A 14587-nucleotide genomic window follows, 5' to 3' on the forward strand; every position below is an offset into this window, starting at 1 on the left:
GCTCCAGTAGGGAATAAGCTGCTCACTAATAGCTGGACACTTGTTCTTGGCTTTTTTCCCCTTATGATTCTGATGAACAGACCCCTGTAGCCAGTCTGTCACTAACTCGCTTGTTTCTTTGGTAGTACCCGATCCCCCCCTTCATCTTCAGCTGTCCCTAAAGAAAGAGCTGGAAGGCGTGGTGATCGCCCGCTGGGCTCCGCCCATGTCTGCCCACGGCCTGATCCGAGAGTACATCGTAAGTATTATTCTGCGACTCGTTCCGCAGTCAAGACCCAAAGCTAAATGGGAGCCCTGCATGCGCAGCAGAAGGAAGGATTCCTTCCTCACTGCAAAGGGTCTCAGTGGTTTATGGCTCTGGGAATTTGACCCTTCTGAGCAAAACTATCTGCAGCTGTTCACTCATGGTGAAATCACATCTGTGCAAGGCCTGGGCACTACCTTAAGTTCCACAGAGGCCTGTTTTATGCACTTAAGTGAGACCGAAGTGGCCAGAGGTATGTTTCGCCCTCAGTGCATGCATATCATCTGCAGGAAGCTTCAGGACTACTCAAACCCTTCACATGGCCTGTGTGAGCCCCTTTGCACAGAGGTCCCGATTCAGCAAAGCACTTAAGCACATGTTTAAGTGTAAGCATTGATTGAATCTCATTTAAATCAGTGGGATTTAAACATATGCTAAAATGTTTTCCTGAATTATTACAGTTAGTTATTACTTGTATTAGTGTAGCACCTGGGAGCCCTAGTCATGAACAAGGATCCTGTTGTGCTAGGCTCGGTACAAACACAGAGCAGAAAGAAGGTCCCTGCCCAACAGAGCTTACAGTTTGTAATTGGAAATTAGAGTGAATGGCAGCTCGGTTAACTTAGATTGTGAGTGTGTTCTTCCACAATTACCTACTTTCTCCGTGATGAGAGACTGAGTCCAAACAGGAGTAGAAGATACAGTGCAGTTATTGCAGAGATCCAGTAAATATTTTTTCCAGGTCCATTACAATAATAACGAGGAAGATGAATAAATGAGATTGAGGGGCGGATGATGGAAAATTGAGTTTTATTGGGGAGCTCAGGCAAAATTGCCTCTATACATACAGCCACTGAAATTCCAGTTCAGATTTAATGATGCAAGAAAGCCTGCATTTATTAGAGACATATGGGAAGACAGTGATTGTCCCTCTTTCTATGGGGTGGATTCCTTTTTCTTTCAGTTAGACTGTGATAAACAATAATAATAAAAAAGACAGTTAAAAAGACTTTAAGATGCAACTGTCTGCTACACAGAGAATAAATCCAGCCTTTATACTTGTCAGAGCTGGTAAGAGGAAGCTTGTATTAGTTCTTTAGTAAAGTCTCTTAAGGTTTTAAGTGCTTGATGTGGCCCCTGAATGAATAGCCTAGTTGATCACTGACAGAGACCAGGTTCGGCCTGTGGATGCACAGGGTATAGTGGAGCAGAGGGGAATCGTCCATACAGCCAGGGGTCCCTATACTCTGCAGAAAGTGTCCCGCATAGCAAATGCTATACAGACAGTCTCTCAATCTCTGGGTTTAGACAAGACAGGTGAGGAAAGTTGCATGGTTTTGGTTAGAAGTGTGCTATGTCCCACACCAGATCTGAGCATTCAGATTGAGGGCTTGAGTTCTGGCCCCTGTGTAGTTTTAATGGCCCATAGTGCTTTGAAGCTAGCCACCCGTCCATCCCACATCCCACCCTGTTGTATTGTTGATTGTGACCCTCCGATCTCTTGTTTTCACCCCATTAGGTGGAATACAGTAGAAGTGGTTCCAAGGAGTGGTCCTCACTTAGAGCCAGTAAGAACTATACCGAGATTGAGAACTTGCAGGTCAACAAATTATACACACTAAGAGTGAGTATTTTAAAAGCCGGTGATTCTAGGTGTACTGCACACATTCGCAAGTGGGTTTTCTTTTACTGGGTGATCTGAGCACTGCACAGTTAACTGACAGACTAGTGCCAGGGTAGCAAGTTAAGACACGGTATTGCTAACAGTACATAGAAGGCCAGCACATTTGCTGACTCCTTCATTGTGTACTGACAAGAAAAGGCAAAACTTAAGGCTCAAATTCTGTCCTTAGATTTTCACCCCATCCAAGAAACCCAGGTTGCAGTTTTAAAAGTCATCTCCAGATGGCACAGTTCTGAAGTCACTTTGGCTGCACAGGATATAGGTCAGAGACAAATTTGGCTGTAATTGTATCATGGGGGAAAGAAACAAAACGGGTATCAGTCTTCAGATATGTTAAGGGCTGTTATAAAGAGGACTGTGATCAATTGTTTTCTGTCCACTGATGGTAGGACAGCAAGTAATGGGCTTAATGTGCAGCAAGGGAGATTTATGTTAGATATTAGAAAAAACTTTTTACTCTAAGGGTAATTAAACCCTGGAATAGGCTTCCATGGGAGGTTGTGGAATCCCCATCAACTGGATGTTTTTAAAAAAGGGGTTGGACACACACCCGTCAGTGACGTTCTAGGTTTACTTGGTCCTGCCTCAGAGCTGGTGGCTAGGCTTGATGACATCTCAAGGTCCCTCCCAGCCCTATATTTCTGTGTTTCTAGGTTGGGGATGGGGCAGGAGAGATGCCTAGGGAAGGCTAAAGGCTAGATTAAAATTAGATAGTATTTGAGTGTGACAGGCAAGCCTGCAAAAGCAAACACTACGAAGAGTACATTCTTAACTTGCCAGTTTTTCACATGCTAAACTCTCATTGATATTAATGGCAATTCAGATAGTAGGATACAACCCTCATGAATCAAAGTAGTCTTCCTGTTACTTGTATAATCCCATGTGTGTGCAAGAAGCGGGTACCTTTTAATATATGCACTATCCTTTCTGTTGGGGCGAGAATTGCTGCCAGCATGGATTTCATGGGAGTCGTGCTAGGTTATACTGGGCAGAATTATTCCAGCCCCCTTTACTTTACATGCTTTTTTTGTAAAGATCTCGCCATATACTGTTATCTGCAATGTATCTCAATAGATTAATTAAATCTAAACAGCTCTGCTTTATCTCTGTTCACAAGCCTGATATTACCAAGTAATTAAACAAGCTCTTGTGTTTTGTTTCAAAGTCCATTTCTCATCCGTTCCACGACACCAGTAACCCTTTTCTAAACTCATTCTCTATTCTCATTATAAAATTTTAACTCACCTTCTAATCTGAAAAAGGTTGCTGCAGTAACTAGTCGGGGCGTAGGAAACTGGAGTGATTCCAAATCCATAACCACCATGAAAGGCAAAGGTAAACATTTTTCTGGGTTTCAGTTTAAATGGACTCGGACAACACCGAAAAAAACTTGAACATAAGCATTAGCATGAATAGTAGTTTTCTGTCTTTTCCTTAGTGATTTAATACCTGTACTGAATTTGCTGTATTTTGTATAAACAGGAGCTATAGCATTTACACCTTAAGAAAAATGTAGAGTGTCAAATTAAAAATCGTTGCTCTAGACAACCAAATTCCATACTCCCATTACTAATAAATCATTTGGTTATTTATACTGAAAGAACTTTTAAAATCTGTTTGGTGGGGGTTTGGTTCTGTTGATTTTGCCTTCTGCATTTCATGTAGCTTGTAAACATAGGCTAGTCAGTTTCACTCAGGTTCCCATGCATTAGAACAAGGTTGCAATGGTTAGATTGCAGGGTAATGTTTAAATACAACAACAAAACCTTGTTTCTGTGGCATATTTTTTAAATCATGAAATCATTTAAATGATGAGATTTCATATCAGCATTTTTAAAATAAAACATACATTTTCATCCCTAAGTTGCTGACAGTCTCCTTTTTTTTTTTTAAATTCAGCATTAACTAGTTAGATCTAAGTGCTCTCTCCCCGTTGTAACAGAAACAGGGAAGAGGAGACGATGCTACTGAAAATGCAGTATCCTTGGTAACACAAAGAGCAACCAGTAACTAATCATCAGAACTAGTTGGGAAAACAGAGGAGGAATAAATTGCAACAATTTTCATCTGCATTTTTTTTCATCTGGATTTTTCAACCAGCTCTGTTTTCTATAACCTCATTCTCCTCTCTTTACCCATTACTCTAAAGTACTGGCTCCATCATGTCTTACCTTAATACATTTGGAAGCAGAAGTCTATCTTTCCTTCCACAATTAAGCCTTTTTGTAGCAGAGGGGACAGTTTGCCTATCGTCTGCTGCAGCGAAGGGAGGCATATTTTACGACACCTAAGGGACACGATAGCAATCTAAGCAGATAAGGTAGGGCAGCAGATGGGAAGATGATAAGACTGAACAGAGAGGTGTTTGCCATGCATCCTGCTTTTATTAAACTTTCCTTCAAGGGAAGGACCAAGGCCATGGGGCCTCTTGGAAGAAATGTGTTACTGGTACTTGTATCTTTCTCAATACAATCCTGATTCTGCTTCATTGAAGTCAGTGGGATTTGCGCCATTCACTTCAGGAGTTGCAAGAGCAACTAATTGCATGTTTGAATTCAAAAGCAATACAAATCCTACATCCAATCCACTCTGTCTTCACCCTGTGGTTAGAAAGACAGGGAAGCATAGGGCTGTATTTTAGGATGGCCTGGTGTATAGGATCCCTTGCATTTAAGCAACCCCAGGTTAAAACAGTAACTTCACTTTAAGATGTACCTTTCAAGCATCAGCACACTACTCCAACAGGTTCCTGTAGGAGCAGATTCTAGCAACATTTATAGATGGGGAAACTCTTCGTTGGAAAAAACCTTCAGGATAGTTAGTAACTGAAAATCTGCATTTATCCAGCCCCATAAAAATAGGATTGTGTTTTATGTTTTCGGTGTTGAATTCATGTCTGTTTCTTCCTTTCCCTTCAGCCATCCCACCGCCTACCATCCATATTGAGAGTTGCAAAGAAAATTCCATAAGTTTCACTCTGAAAGTGGATGCTAATATTAAGGTAAAGTTTGAACTTTCTGGCTAGAACCAGAGCAGAGGGAGCTAGATCAGAGTCATAAATATTTGGCAGGATAAACATTATATAACATGCCTGCAACAACACTGCAAACATAAAAGAATGACAATTCAAGTCTTGTTCAGCCAAAAAAAATCCTGTCCTAAAGCAAATCACCTGGTTAGAAAACAAATACACTGTCATTGAGGGTTTGGGGTTTTAAGAATTATTTAATACTTAACGTGTAAGTACCTTGTTTCAGTCTGGTATTTACCATGTAATGAAAGGGTTCCCAGCTCCCATACAAAGGCAGAGGATGCTGGTAGAACTATGTATGCCTTGTAATTTAGAGAATTAATGACGTTTCTTTATGCTGTGGGCTAACCCAGTTCATCTCGTATGGGAAGGTAGGTCTACCTGAGGTAGGTTTCAGATGAGCCCAAGGGCTCGAGAGAAGTGGGGTTTTTTTTCTATCCTGTATAATCAGTTTTCACTTAGAACACAACGAAGGCGCCTGCACTTATTGCATGGGCTGTAAACTGTATGATAGATATTTGTATGTTGGAATCCTAAATAACAACAAGCCAGCAAAGAAAATAGCTTCCCCTTGCCTTCACCATTAAAAATCAGAGGGAAACGGTTTTCCCAGCCTGTGAGAGTGAGATTTCGGGGCAGGGAAGGGGAGGAATTGTTCTGTTTTGGGATGGGAAAAAAAGTCAAAATATGAAAAAATGTTAATGAATTGATAATCTGAAAAACCCATTTCAGATTGGGTCAATTGTTTTATTTCAATATCAAGCTTTTGTTATTTTTTAACTTCTTAGAAGTATAAATTAACTAAAAATTTCAAACAAAACTACTTCGAATCAAAAAGTGAAAACTTTTCATTTCAAAACCTTTTTTTTTTTTTTTTTTATAATTTTGATTTGGGAGATTCGTCAAACAGACGATTTCTTGCAGACAGTTTCGGTTTCAACAAATCAACATTTTCTGACCAAAATTCCCGACAAATTCTATTAAAAATACTCAGCCTTTTTTCCACAGTCTGCGTTCCCTGATGCTCCCCCCACATTACAATGCCTCTGAACCTTAGGGGAGGAAAGATGGGGAATGGACTGAGACACCCAGGGGAGGGTAAATAAGCTCCACTTTTGACTACACCAGTATCCTTAGTTGTTACAGGAAATACAATATGAAGACTTAAAACTTCCATTCAGCAGCATATAAAACCAGCATAACAAACAGCTCATCCATTCTATGTACCGTTGCTCCTTAACAGGTGAATGGTTATATCGTGAACTTCTTCTGGACCTTCGATACCCACAGGCAAGAAAAAAGGACTTTGTTCCTAGATGGTGAAAAGTCAGCACAAACAGGTAAAACCTCTTGCTGGAGCTATCTTGCCCTCGGACATCCCGATGAGCAGATTGGCACTGGGGGGTTCAGGGCTTGTCCTGCAACAGGGGCTCAGCTGAGCAGTCCTTTGCTTAGGAGGATTACTCATGTAAATAGGAATTACTCCTGTGAGCAAAGGATTTCAGGGCTAGGCTGCAAATCCTTGACCTCTGAGAAAACCCCAGGTAAATTGGGATGAAGCCACCGGCCTCAGAGCAACATTGGCACATGTAGCCCCTGCCCTTTCCCTTTACATGGGGTTATGGCCAATGGGGCAGGGCGGTCGTGAACCCGCACCCTCATTCCTCCTCCATGCACTGCTCTGCACTGCCACCGTGGGAGCATGCACCCATGGATGTGCAGAGTTCGGCACAGGCTCTGCTGCTGGCTCCATTCTCCCCCGCCAATACACAACTGAATCATTCTGGCAAGGAGGCAGGATTATATACTAAGTGGAAATGAAAGAAAAAAAAAAGATCTGCAGAAAATGCCAGACGACGAGCCAGAGTTTCAGACACTGGCTCATGCTCCTGTGGACACAATTTGTGAGCAAAGCAGGTGCAATTTTGCACCCCATGAATATTTGCAGGTGTATTTTAAGCAACATAGATGTCTAAAACCTCAGATTGGCCAGATCACGTTGAACATTTTACCTTCATATTAAGACTGCAGCTTAGAAATTCGTACCGTCTCAGCATTGGGTCAAAGCACCACAGAGGCTAATCAAATGTGTCCCTGCTAATCAGTTAAGGAGAAATCACTGCCATTTACTGTCATACCAATAAAACAACTGTTTCTATTAAGTGACATGTTCCCAGGTGCAACTGTATTAAAAAATGACGCCTAATGAATGAACGTACAAAACAAATGGCCAGGTGACTGTGTATTAGTGCGTAATATTTATTAAAGCATTCATCTACTGTCCAAGTGATTACAAATAATTCGCTTAACCAAACGGCTCAACTTTCTCCTCTTGTTCAGTGGGTAATTTGACAGCACACACCTCGTATGAAATTTCTGCCTGGGCCAAGACTGCACTGGGGGACAGCCCTCTATCGTTTGCACATGTGGTGACCAGTGGTACGAGACCTGCGTCGCCAAGCCTCAAAGCCAAAGCCATCAATCAGACTGCTGTGGAGTGTAACTGGACTGGACCCAGGAACGTCGTAAGGCTCCGTTCCTTTCTTACCCGCCATGACTTGTCTTCGGTTTAGCCTTGGAACCTCAGGCCGTAAGCCATTTGGACAGAATGGTTTGATAGGCTTTTGTGAACATCCAGGCCCAACCCCTAGGAAAAGCATGGCGAACTTTGCACCATTTATAGTGATTTGCACCATGGACTCTGCAAAACATATGTCTGAAAAACGATGCAGATCACATCAAGTATCCTCTTAGATTGCAAGCTCTTTGGGGCAAGGACTGTCTTTGTTTCAGATATTTGTACAGCGCCTAACACGACAGGCCCTTGGCCTCTCGATCAGTGATACTCAGACTGAGGCTTGTGAGCTGCAGGTGGCTCTTTAATGTGTCTCCTGCAGCTCTTTGCAGCACATGATATTAAAACACTGTGTGGTTTAATTATTAATCAGTCTAAGTTATTAACCAATCAGGATGCTTTTTTCTATGTTATTAACCAATTGTAGTTGATAAAAATAATAATACTTGGCCAGTCATTTTGCTGTGAGAATAATATATATATTTAGATTTTTAAAAAAAAAAAATATATATATATATATAAAGCTAAATATTTCCGCTTTCGCACTGTTTAAATATGAATATCTAGTACTATAGTATATATATCTAGTACTATAGGAAATGAAACAGCAAATTCATGCAACGGTGGCTCTTATGGGTAATGTTGATCACCAATATGGCTCTGGAACCACTGAGGTCTGAGTATCACTGCCCTACTGGCCGTGATTAGGTTCACCGTACTATCATATGCAATCTTGAATATGATTAGCTAAAGTGGATGAGTTTTTTGTAAGGCTGCCTGGCCATCCTTCCTAGATACCAGAGGCAGAACAGCGCACAGCAGTTAAGACAGGGAGTGAAGAAGGTAGCATCGAGCTAGGGCATTTGGGCAGACTCTGGATGTCCATGCTGTAACTTGGACAACTGCAATATACACATTTAACTCCCTCTGATGTATCAAAGGTTCCATGGGATCTTTCATGACCCTAGTTGGTCTGGACCAAAGTTTTTTGTCTCCTCAAAAGGACAGGAACACCTCCACCCCAGAATAAAACACCATGCTGTGACATCGGGACATTATAGATTCAAAGGGAGGGAGGCTGTGCCACATGCTAAATTTCCAGCACCTCTTTGGTCCTAGACAGTAATACATGACCCTAGATTTAATCACAGTCTGGGTCATTTGGTAGGTTATATCCCCCACAGCTGCGGAGCAGAGCTGCTGAGTAGCCTCTTCTTTGTTCTTCTCTACAGGTCTATGGTGTTTTCTATGCCACCTCGTTCCTGGAACTATATAGAAACCCTCATAACACCACCACTGCTTTACACAACATCACTGTGATCGTGAACAGGGATGAGCAGTACCTGTTTCTGGTAGGATGCTTTTCTGTTTACTCTTTGCAGACATACAGCTTGGACTAACATTTGCTACTGAAATCTTAAGCCATGATATTAACCAGCATGCTGCCACCTTAAGGTCCGTGTGATGTCTCCATACCAAGGACCACCTTCCGACTACATCGTGGTGAAGATGATACCGGACAATAGACTTCCCCCTCGGCATCTGCATTCTGTGCTCACCAGAAAGACATTTGCGGTCATCAAGTGGGAGTCGCCCTACGATTCGCCTGACCAGGACATGGTAATACCTTTGCGCACATGACTTAGGCTGATGGAAAAGGATACTCAACTCCCTAAAGTGCTTTCGGATCTATTTGGGAGATATCCACTCTAACTGCAAGATCAGTGCTCTCCTAACGGAGAGCATTCAGCTTCTTAGTGGTCCTAATTCTGATCTCACTTGCTTTGGGGTAACTCAGGACTAACTCCACTGAAGTCAATGCATTTGCAAAGGGGCATTCAGATCAGAATCAGATCCTGGGCCATTGGCCTGCTGGGTCAGTGATGTCAGCTCCCTGTGCCTCAGTTTCCCTATCTGTAAAATGGGGACAATGATGCCCACATCCTTTGTAAAGCTCTTTGAGATAATGCTGATCTGCTGATGAAAAGTGGTATGAAAGAGCTGGGATACTACTATTGTATATCTTATTATACAAGAGCTATAAACCCTCCTTGTAAAACTGGTATCTTAAATTGAATGTAAACATTGCAAAAGGTTGTATTTTACATTGAACTACAACACAAAGTGCAGACATGAAAAAAAGAAAAAGTATCTTATTCCCCAGCTGCTAGATTTAGTGGGTCAGTAAATAGCTTTCTGGGATGTTGGTCCATCTGCTGCTAATAATGCACTATACAGAGTTTGAAATCCCACTCGGCTTCACAAGTTTCCAACACGTAGAAGGCTTTGTTAAATTTGGTTCTTGCCCCGAGTCTCATGTGCTAACTGGCATTTTATATCACCAGCCACTGGATGGGAAGTAGGAGCTTCCGTCATTCAGTGTGTGTCATTTTCCTCCCTGCAGCTGTATGCTGTCGCAGTAAAAGATTTAATTAAAAAAACAGATAAAATCTACAAGGTGAAAACCCGTAACAGCACAGTGGAATACACCATTAAAAAGCTGGAGCCGGGAGGAAAATATCATATAATTGTTCAGCTCGGAAACATGAGCAAAGAATCCAGTATGAAAATTACCACAGGTAAGGAAAGAGTATTAACATTGGATAGTGTGGCAGGTTATTGCATGCTTGTCAACTAGGGGAACCTAGCACCTTTCACCAAAACACCCAATACCACCCATAGTTGGAGGCAGGATATAGAGCAAGATGGACCACTGATCTAATCTGGCTTGAGACTCCCGTGTTCCTATGTCATCCAGTCCATCTTCCATACTTGAGGCCTGATCCTGAGAGATACTGAACCTCTGCAACTCCCAGGAAAAGCAATAAAAAACCCTTTAATAGAGGGCGATCAGTAAAAGTGGCAGGCAGGGAATTTTTCACCTGCTTAAAATGGAGGAATTAAAAATGTCCTTTTTGTCAGAGTGAGAATATCTCCTAGCCATCTGTTCCTCCCATTGATACCAGTTACAAAGCTCTCGTTGATTTCAGCGGTGCAGGTCCTGTGTGTCATGTGAGTGTATACAGAATACGGTGCTGAATATAATATATAGATATATAGATATAAACTCTCAATAGCGAGCTTGTTTATTCCAGTTTCTAAAAATAGAGACATTGATAAGTAACGTGTTTGCCCATTTTCCCCATTTGCAGTTTCACTCTCTGCACCAGATGCCTTAAAAATTATAACGGAAAATGATCATATTCTGCTTTTTTGGAAGAGTTTAGCCTTGAAAGAAAGTAATTTTAACGAGAGCCGGGTAAGTCCCAAAGTTTGCTTTGGTTTTTATTTATTCATTTTTTTTAACTAAGAAGCTGGTTTGGTTAGAGGTGAAATGAATAACGTTTTACAGAATGGTTTGAGACCACAATACACGAACGTGCGTGTCTGTGTATGTATATGCATGTCCGTCTGTTTGTGGATAGATAGATAGGTATCTCCCTTATTTCCCAGCATGCTTTGCTCCACACTAGCAATACCATACAGCTGTTTCAGTAAACTTCATTACCCAACCTGCCTTTGTCTCCTGTTGTTGGAGGTGAAAGACCTAGAACCACCAGGAATCAGGATAAACTGAAGGGAGAGGCAAGTTCTTAACCTACCCTCCCTGCTTATGGAACGCCACCCTCAGGACTCAGAGCTAGGGTCAGCATTCTGGTGTTTTTAATAAACTCCAGATTGCTTCTCTGCCGGTTCTTCCCCCTTGCTGACCCAGAGCCCTATCCTACAGGTATTGTTCAAGGAAAAGCTGGAATAGAGTAGCATTGGCCTAGGAGGGGTGTCTTCATAAAATCATTAAAAGGGCAGTACACCCTATTCCACAAAGGTTTCCTGATATTCCTCCTGCATACAGGTAGCTTTGTTTATTCATTAATGATATGAGACCCATTCCATTGGCTTTTGAGGACATCACCCTCCTCCTGAAAATGTCTACTACATGGGCAATCAAATCGTCAAAGGGAATGTTAGTAGGACACAAGGCCTTTCACATGTAGGTCACCACAGCAGTAGTGCCTGAAAAGTGTTATTATCTAAAGACTGATAGAAGATCTATGGGGAGTGAATTACTGGTGCTCTCAATCCAGTTCCTAGTGGATGGGTGTCCATGTCACAAAAGCATCATTCCCTCTTTGACACTTTCAGGGAGATGCTAAGCACTGAGTAATCCATGGAGGCTGAAATCTCTTAGCTCTAGATTAGTCCCTCCGAGTCAGGGTTGAAGGTTATTGACAGGGTTTCCTGAAGAAAGATTGCACTATTGCTGTCAATGGGGTATCAACAGGGCTAAATATACTAGCAAAAAAGTTTAAAAGGGTGTCAGAAGTAGCAAACACTGAACGGCAGCTGAAGAACCGAGTGATCTGGGTTTTATTCTCTGCGTTTTTTTCTCCCCCCCTGTACATCAGGGTTACGAGATTCACATGTTTGACAGCACAATGAATATCACAGCTTATCTTGGGAACACCACAGAGAACTTCTTCAAAATTTCCAACCTGAAGATAGGCCACAACTATTCATTCACAGTTCAGGCCCGATGTCTTTATGGCGGACAGATGTGTGGGGAGCCTGCTACTCTTCTGTACGATGAACTAGGAACGGGTACGTTTTCATTCATTGTGTTTCTGCCTTCACCCAGACAAGATCAAAGCCTAACCTTTAAATACGAAAACAAAAGCTGTTTTGTTGGTTTTTTTAATGTGTGCTTGTCAGGCCCAGGACTTAATGAAATATCATATTGTTAATAAAATCTATGTTTGTGTTCTGCTAGAGGGATCTAGAGGAGATCACCACAGTTAGCAGGATTTAAATGTTACGGTGATTTTAAACGATGCAGATTCATTATTCCACTGGCAGATCTTCAGGAAACTGAATACATAGCAGTTACCGAACACTGTAAAGCAGCAGTTGCAAATGGCAGGTTTTTTTCCCATTCATAGGTGAAGATGCCTCTGCGTCTAAAACTGGGAAATCCACAGATGTAGCTGCCATCGTGGTCCCGATATTATTCCTATTGCTTGTGACCATGGGAATAGGGTTTGTTGTATTATACATGAGACACAGAAGACTGCAGAATAGCTTCACTGCCTTTGCAAACAGCCACTACAGCTCCCGCCTTGGGTCAGCCATATTCTCTTCCGGTGATGATTTAGGTAAGTAGTGCTATTCCATGTCCTGAAATTTTATGAGAGGTTTGTGGATCTGTATCCACTGAAGCGCTCCTGATGCATTGACCTGTGTGGTTGACATTACTGCAGTTCCTGATCATGTTTCAGTTTTAGGGAGCAGCCTCCAAGCGATGCACAATTTTATGTGGCCAAAGCAGCATTATTTGCAGCTTCTGTCCCATCTACCCTTGGCTCTAGGCTCAACTTCTCTCACAGACATCTACAAGGGTATAATCTGTACAGCATGCGAGCAGCCCCACTGACTGTGCCCTCTCAGCCATGCACAAACATGGCAAGTCACATGCACAGCTCTGACCAAGAAGGATGTACAGAGCGTGGACAGATGCATTCTCTTTCTCCCTTCTTATCTACCATCTCTTGGCATTTTCAGTACATGGGAGCACAGGTTCAACCCCTAACAGGGCCAGCTCAGCCACTTCATCCTTCCGAGTCAGATAAATTGAGAATTCCATGCAGCTTGCTGTGTTGGGGTTTCTACCCTATGCCCATTGGAGACAAGATTCCCATGCACTTCAAAGGTTTAAGACTTCTGGAACAAACTCTCTGCTAGCATAATTCCACTGAACTCAGTTGAAGCCAGCAGAGAATCTAGTCCCATGTTTGTACTGAGAGGACACTACAGATCCCATGGAACACTCACTGTAAGAATCCGAGTGTACTCTAGTGTCCTCAGCCAAAATTGTCCCAGTTCCACCTCCACCCCAGAGATGGCTGTATATTCAATGGCAAATAAATTCCTGTGTGTGTATATCAGGCTGTATCCAACTCCTGTAAAACTTCCATTGACTTAAATGGGAGCAGAACAGGCACCTAACTTCTATTTTGGGTTCGGGGGGAGGGGGGCGCTTTGGGATGAGTCTCTGTGGATTTGTTCTTGTTCCAGTTGAAGTCTGTTGGTAGGGTTTGATCCCATGTGGTGGATCAGGTTCTGCATAAATATAAGCAGCTTTTTATTATTGTTACTCCAAGGTCTCCTATTCATGCAAAACTGCTGTGTTTGAACCCAAATCTACAACACGAAGCAAATTGTCCTCTGCTACTTCAGTTAGGGAGGGAAAATTGGCTCAAATGGTCAAACGCTTGCTTAGCCTGCCCCGCTACATTTTTTCTGGGTTCTGCAGGAGGTCAGATGAGATGATGTAATGGTCCCTTCTGCTCTTAGAATGCATGGAACTACCATAGCTATGTGACAGAGCGTTCTGTTTCCTTTCCAGGAGAGGACGACGACGAAGCCCCTATGATAACTGGATTCTCAGATGATGTTCCCATGGTCATCGCATGAAGCGCATTTCTGACTGTAAACCAAATGGTGTAAATATTTTATTTGATAAAAATAGTTGATGGTTTATTTTAAAAATGCACTTTTGAGTTGCAATACATTATTTTTATATGGGCCAAAAAATAATTAAAAAAATACACTTTGTAGTAATCAACTGTGAACTGCAGACCAGGTTGATTTAGAAATGAATTGCTTTGTTTTAACATTAATTTAGTCTTACAAGGCTGTGCTTGCTGGGCATGCTTTTAAGTCTGTGAGATGTTTTCTGTTGACTAAATTGGCTACTCTTTTTATTTTTCTAAGACAATAAGAAATTTATTTTAAAAAATTCAGGAGATTATATATATATAGAGAGAGGGAGACAAGTAATATAGTCCCTGAAGGTTTTACATTTACTTTAAAAAAAATCCTTTGGACTTTGTTTTATATGAAATATTTTTGTTGTGTTAATTTATTGGGAAATATGCTTTCGATCAGATTTTCAGCGTCGTCAGACATTGTGCACGTTGTATAGAATGTGCGCCACTTTCTCTTGCCCGGCAGTAGATTTTTGGTATCACAATCATTGTTACTATAATAAAAAAAAAT

General features: G+C 41.8%; 1 protein-coding gene across 5 annotated transcripts in view; it reads left to right on the top strand.

Moving 5' to 3' along the window:
• SORL1 (sortilin related receptor 1) overlaps window positions 1–14079 on the top strand; it is a 91595-nt gene extending 77516 nt beyond the window's left edge. For all 5 annotated transcript variants that reach the window (XM_039496808.1, XM_039496809.1, XM_039496811.1 and 2 more), the window contains 13 exons: window positions 126–238; window positions 1764–1868; window positions 3191–3263; window positions 4847–4929; window positions 6203–6299; window positions 7300–7484; window positions 8767–8886; window positions 8990–9154; window positions 9939–10113; window positions 10687–10793; window positions 11941–12133; window positions 12472–12684; window positions 13935–14079. In XM_039496808.1, the coding sequence (XP_039352742.1) occupies window positions 126–238; window positions 1764–1868; window positions 3191–3263; window positions 4847–4929; window positions 6203–6299; window positions 7300–7484; window positions 8767–8886; window positions 8990–9154; window positions 9939–10113; window positions 10687–10793; window positions 11941–12133; window positions 12472–12684; window positions 13935–14002 (1697 nt within the window). In that variant the 3' untranslated portion in view covers window positions 14003–14079. The remainder of the gene's footprint in view (window positions 1–125; window positions 239–1763; window positions 1869–3190; window positions 3264–4846; window positions 4930–6202; window positions 6300–7299; window positions 7485–8766; window positions 8887–8989; window positions 9155–9938; window positions 10114–10686; window positions 10794–11940; window positions 12134–12471; window positions 12685–13934) is intronic.
• Window positions 14080–14587: the final 508 nt, after the last annotated feature.

Source organism: Mauremys reevesii, linkage group 12 (genome assembly GCF_016161935.1).
Source record: "Mauremys reevesii isolate NIE-2019 linkage group 12, ASM1616193v1, whole genome shotgun sequence".
In the NCBI taxonomy this organism is placed as follows: Eukaryota; Metazoa; Chordata; order Testudines; family Geoemydidae; genus Mauremys; species Mauremys reevesii.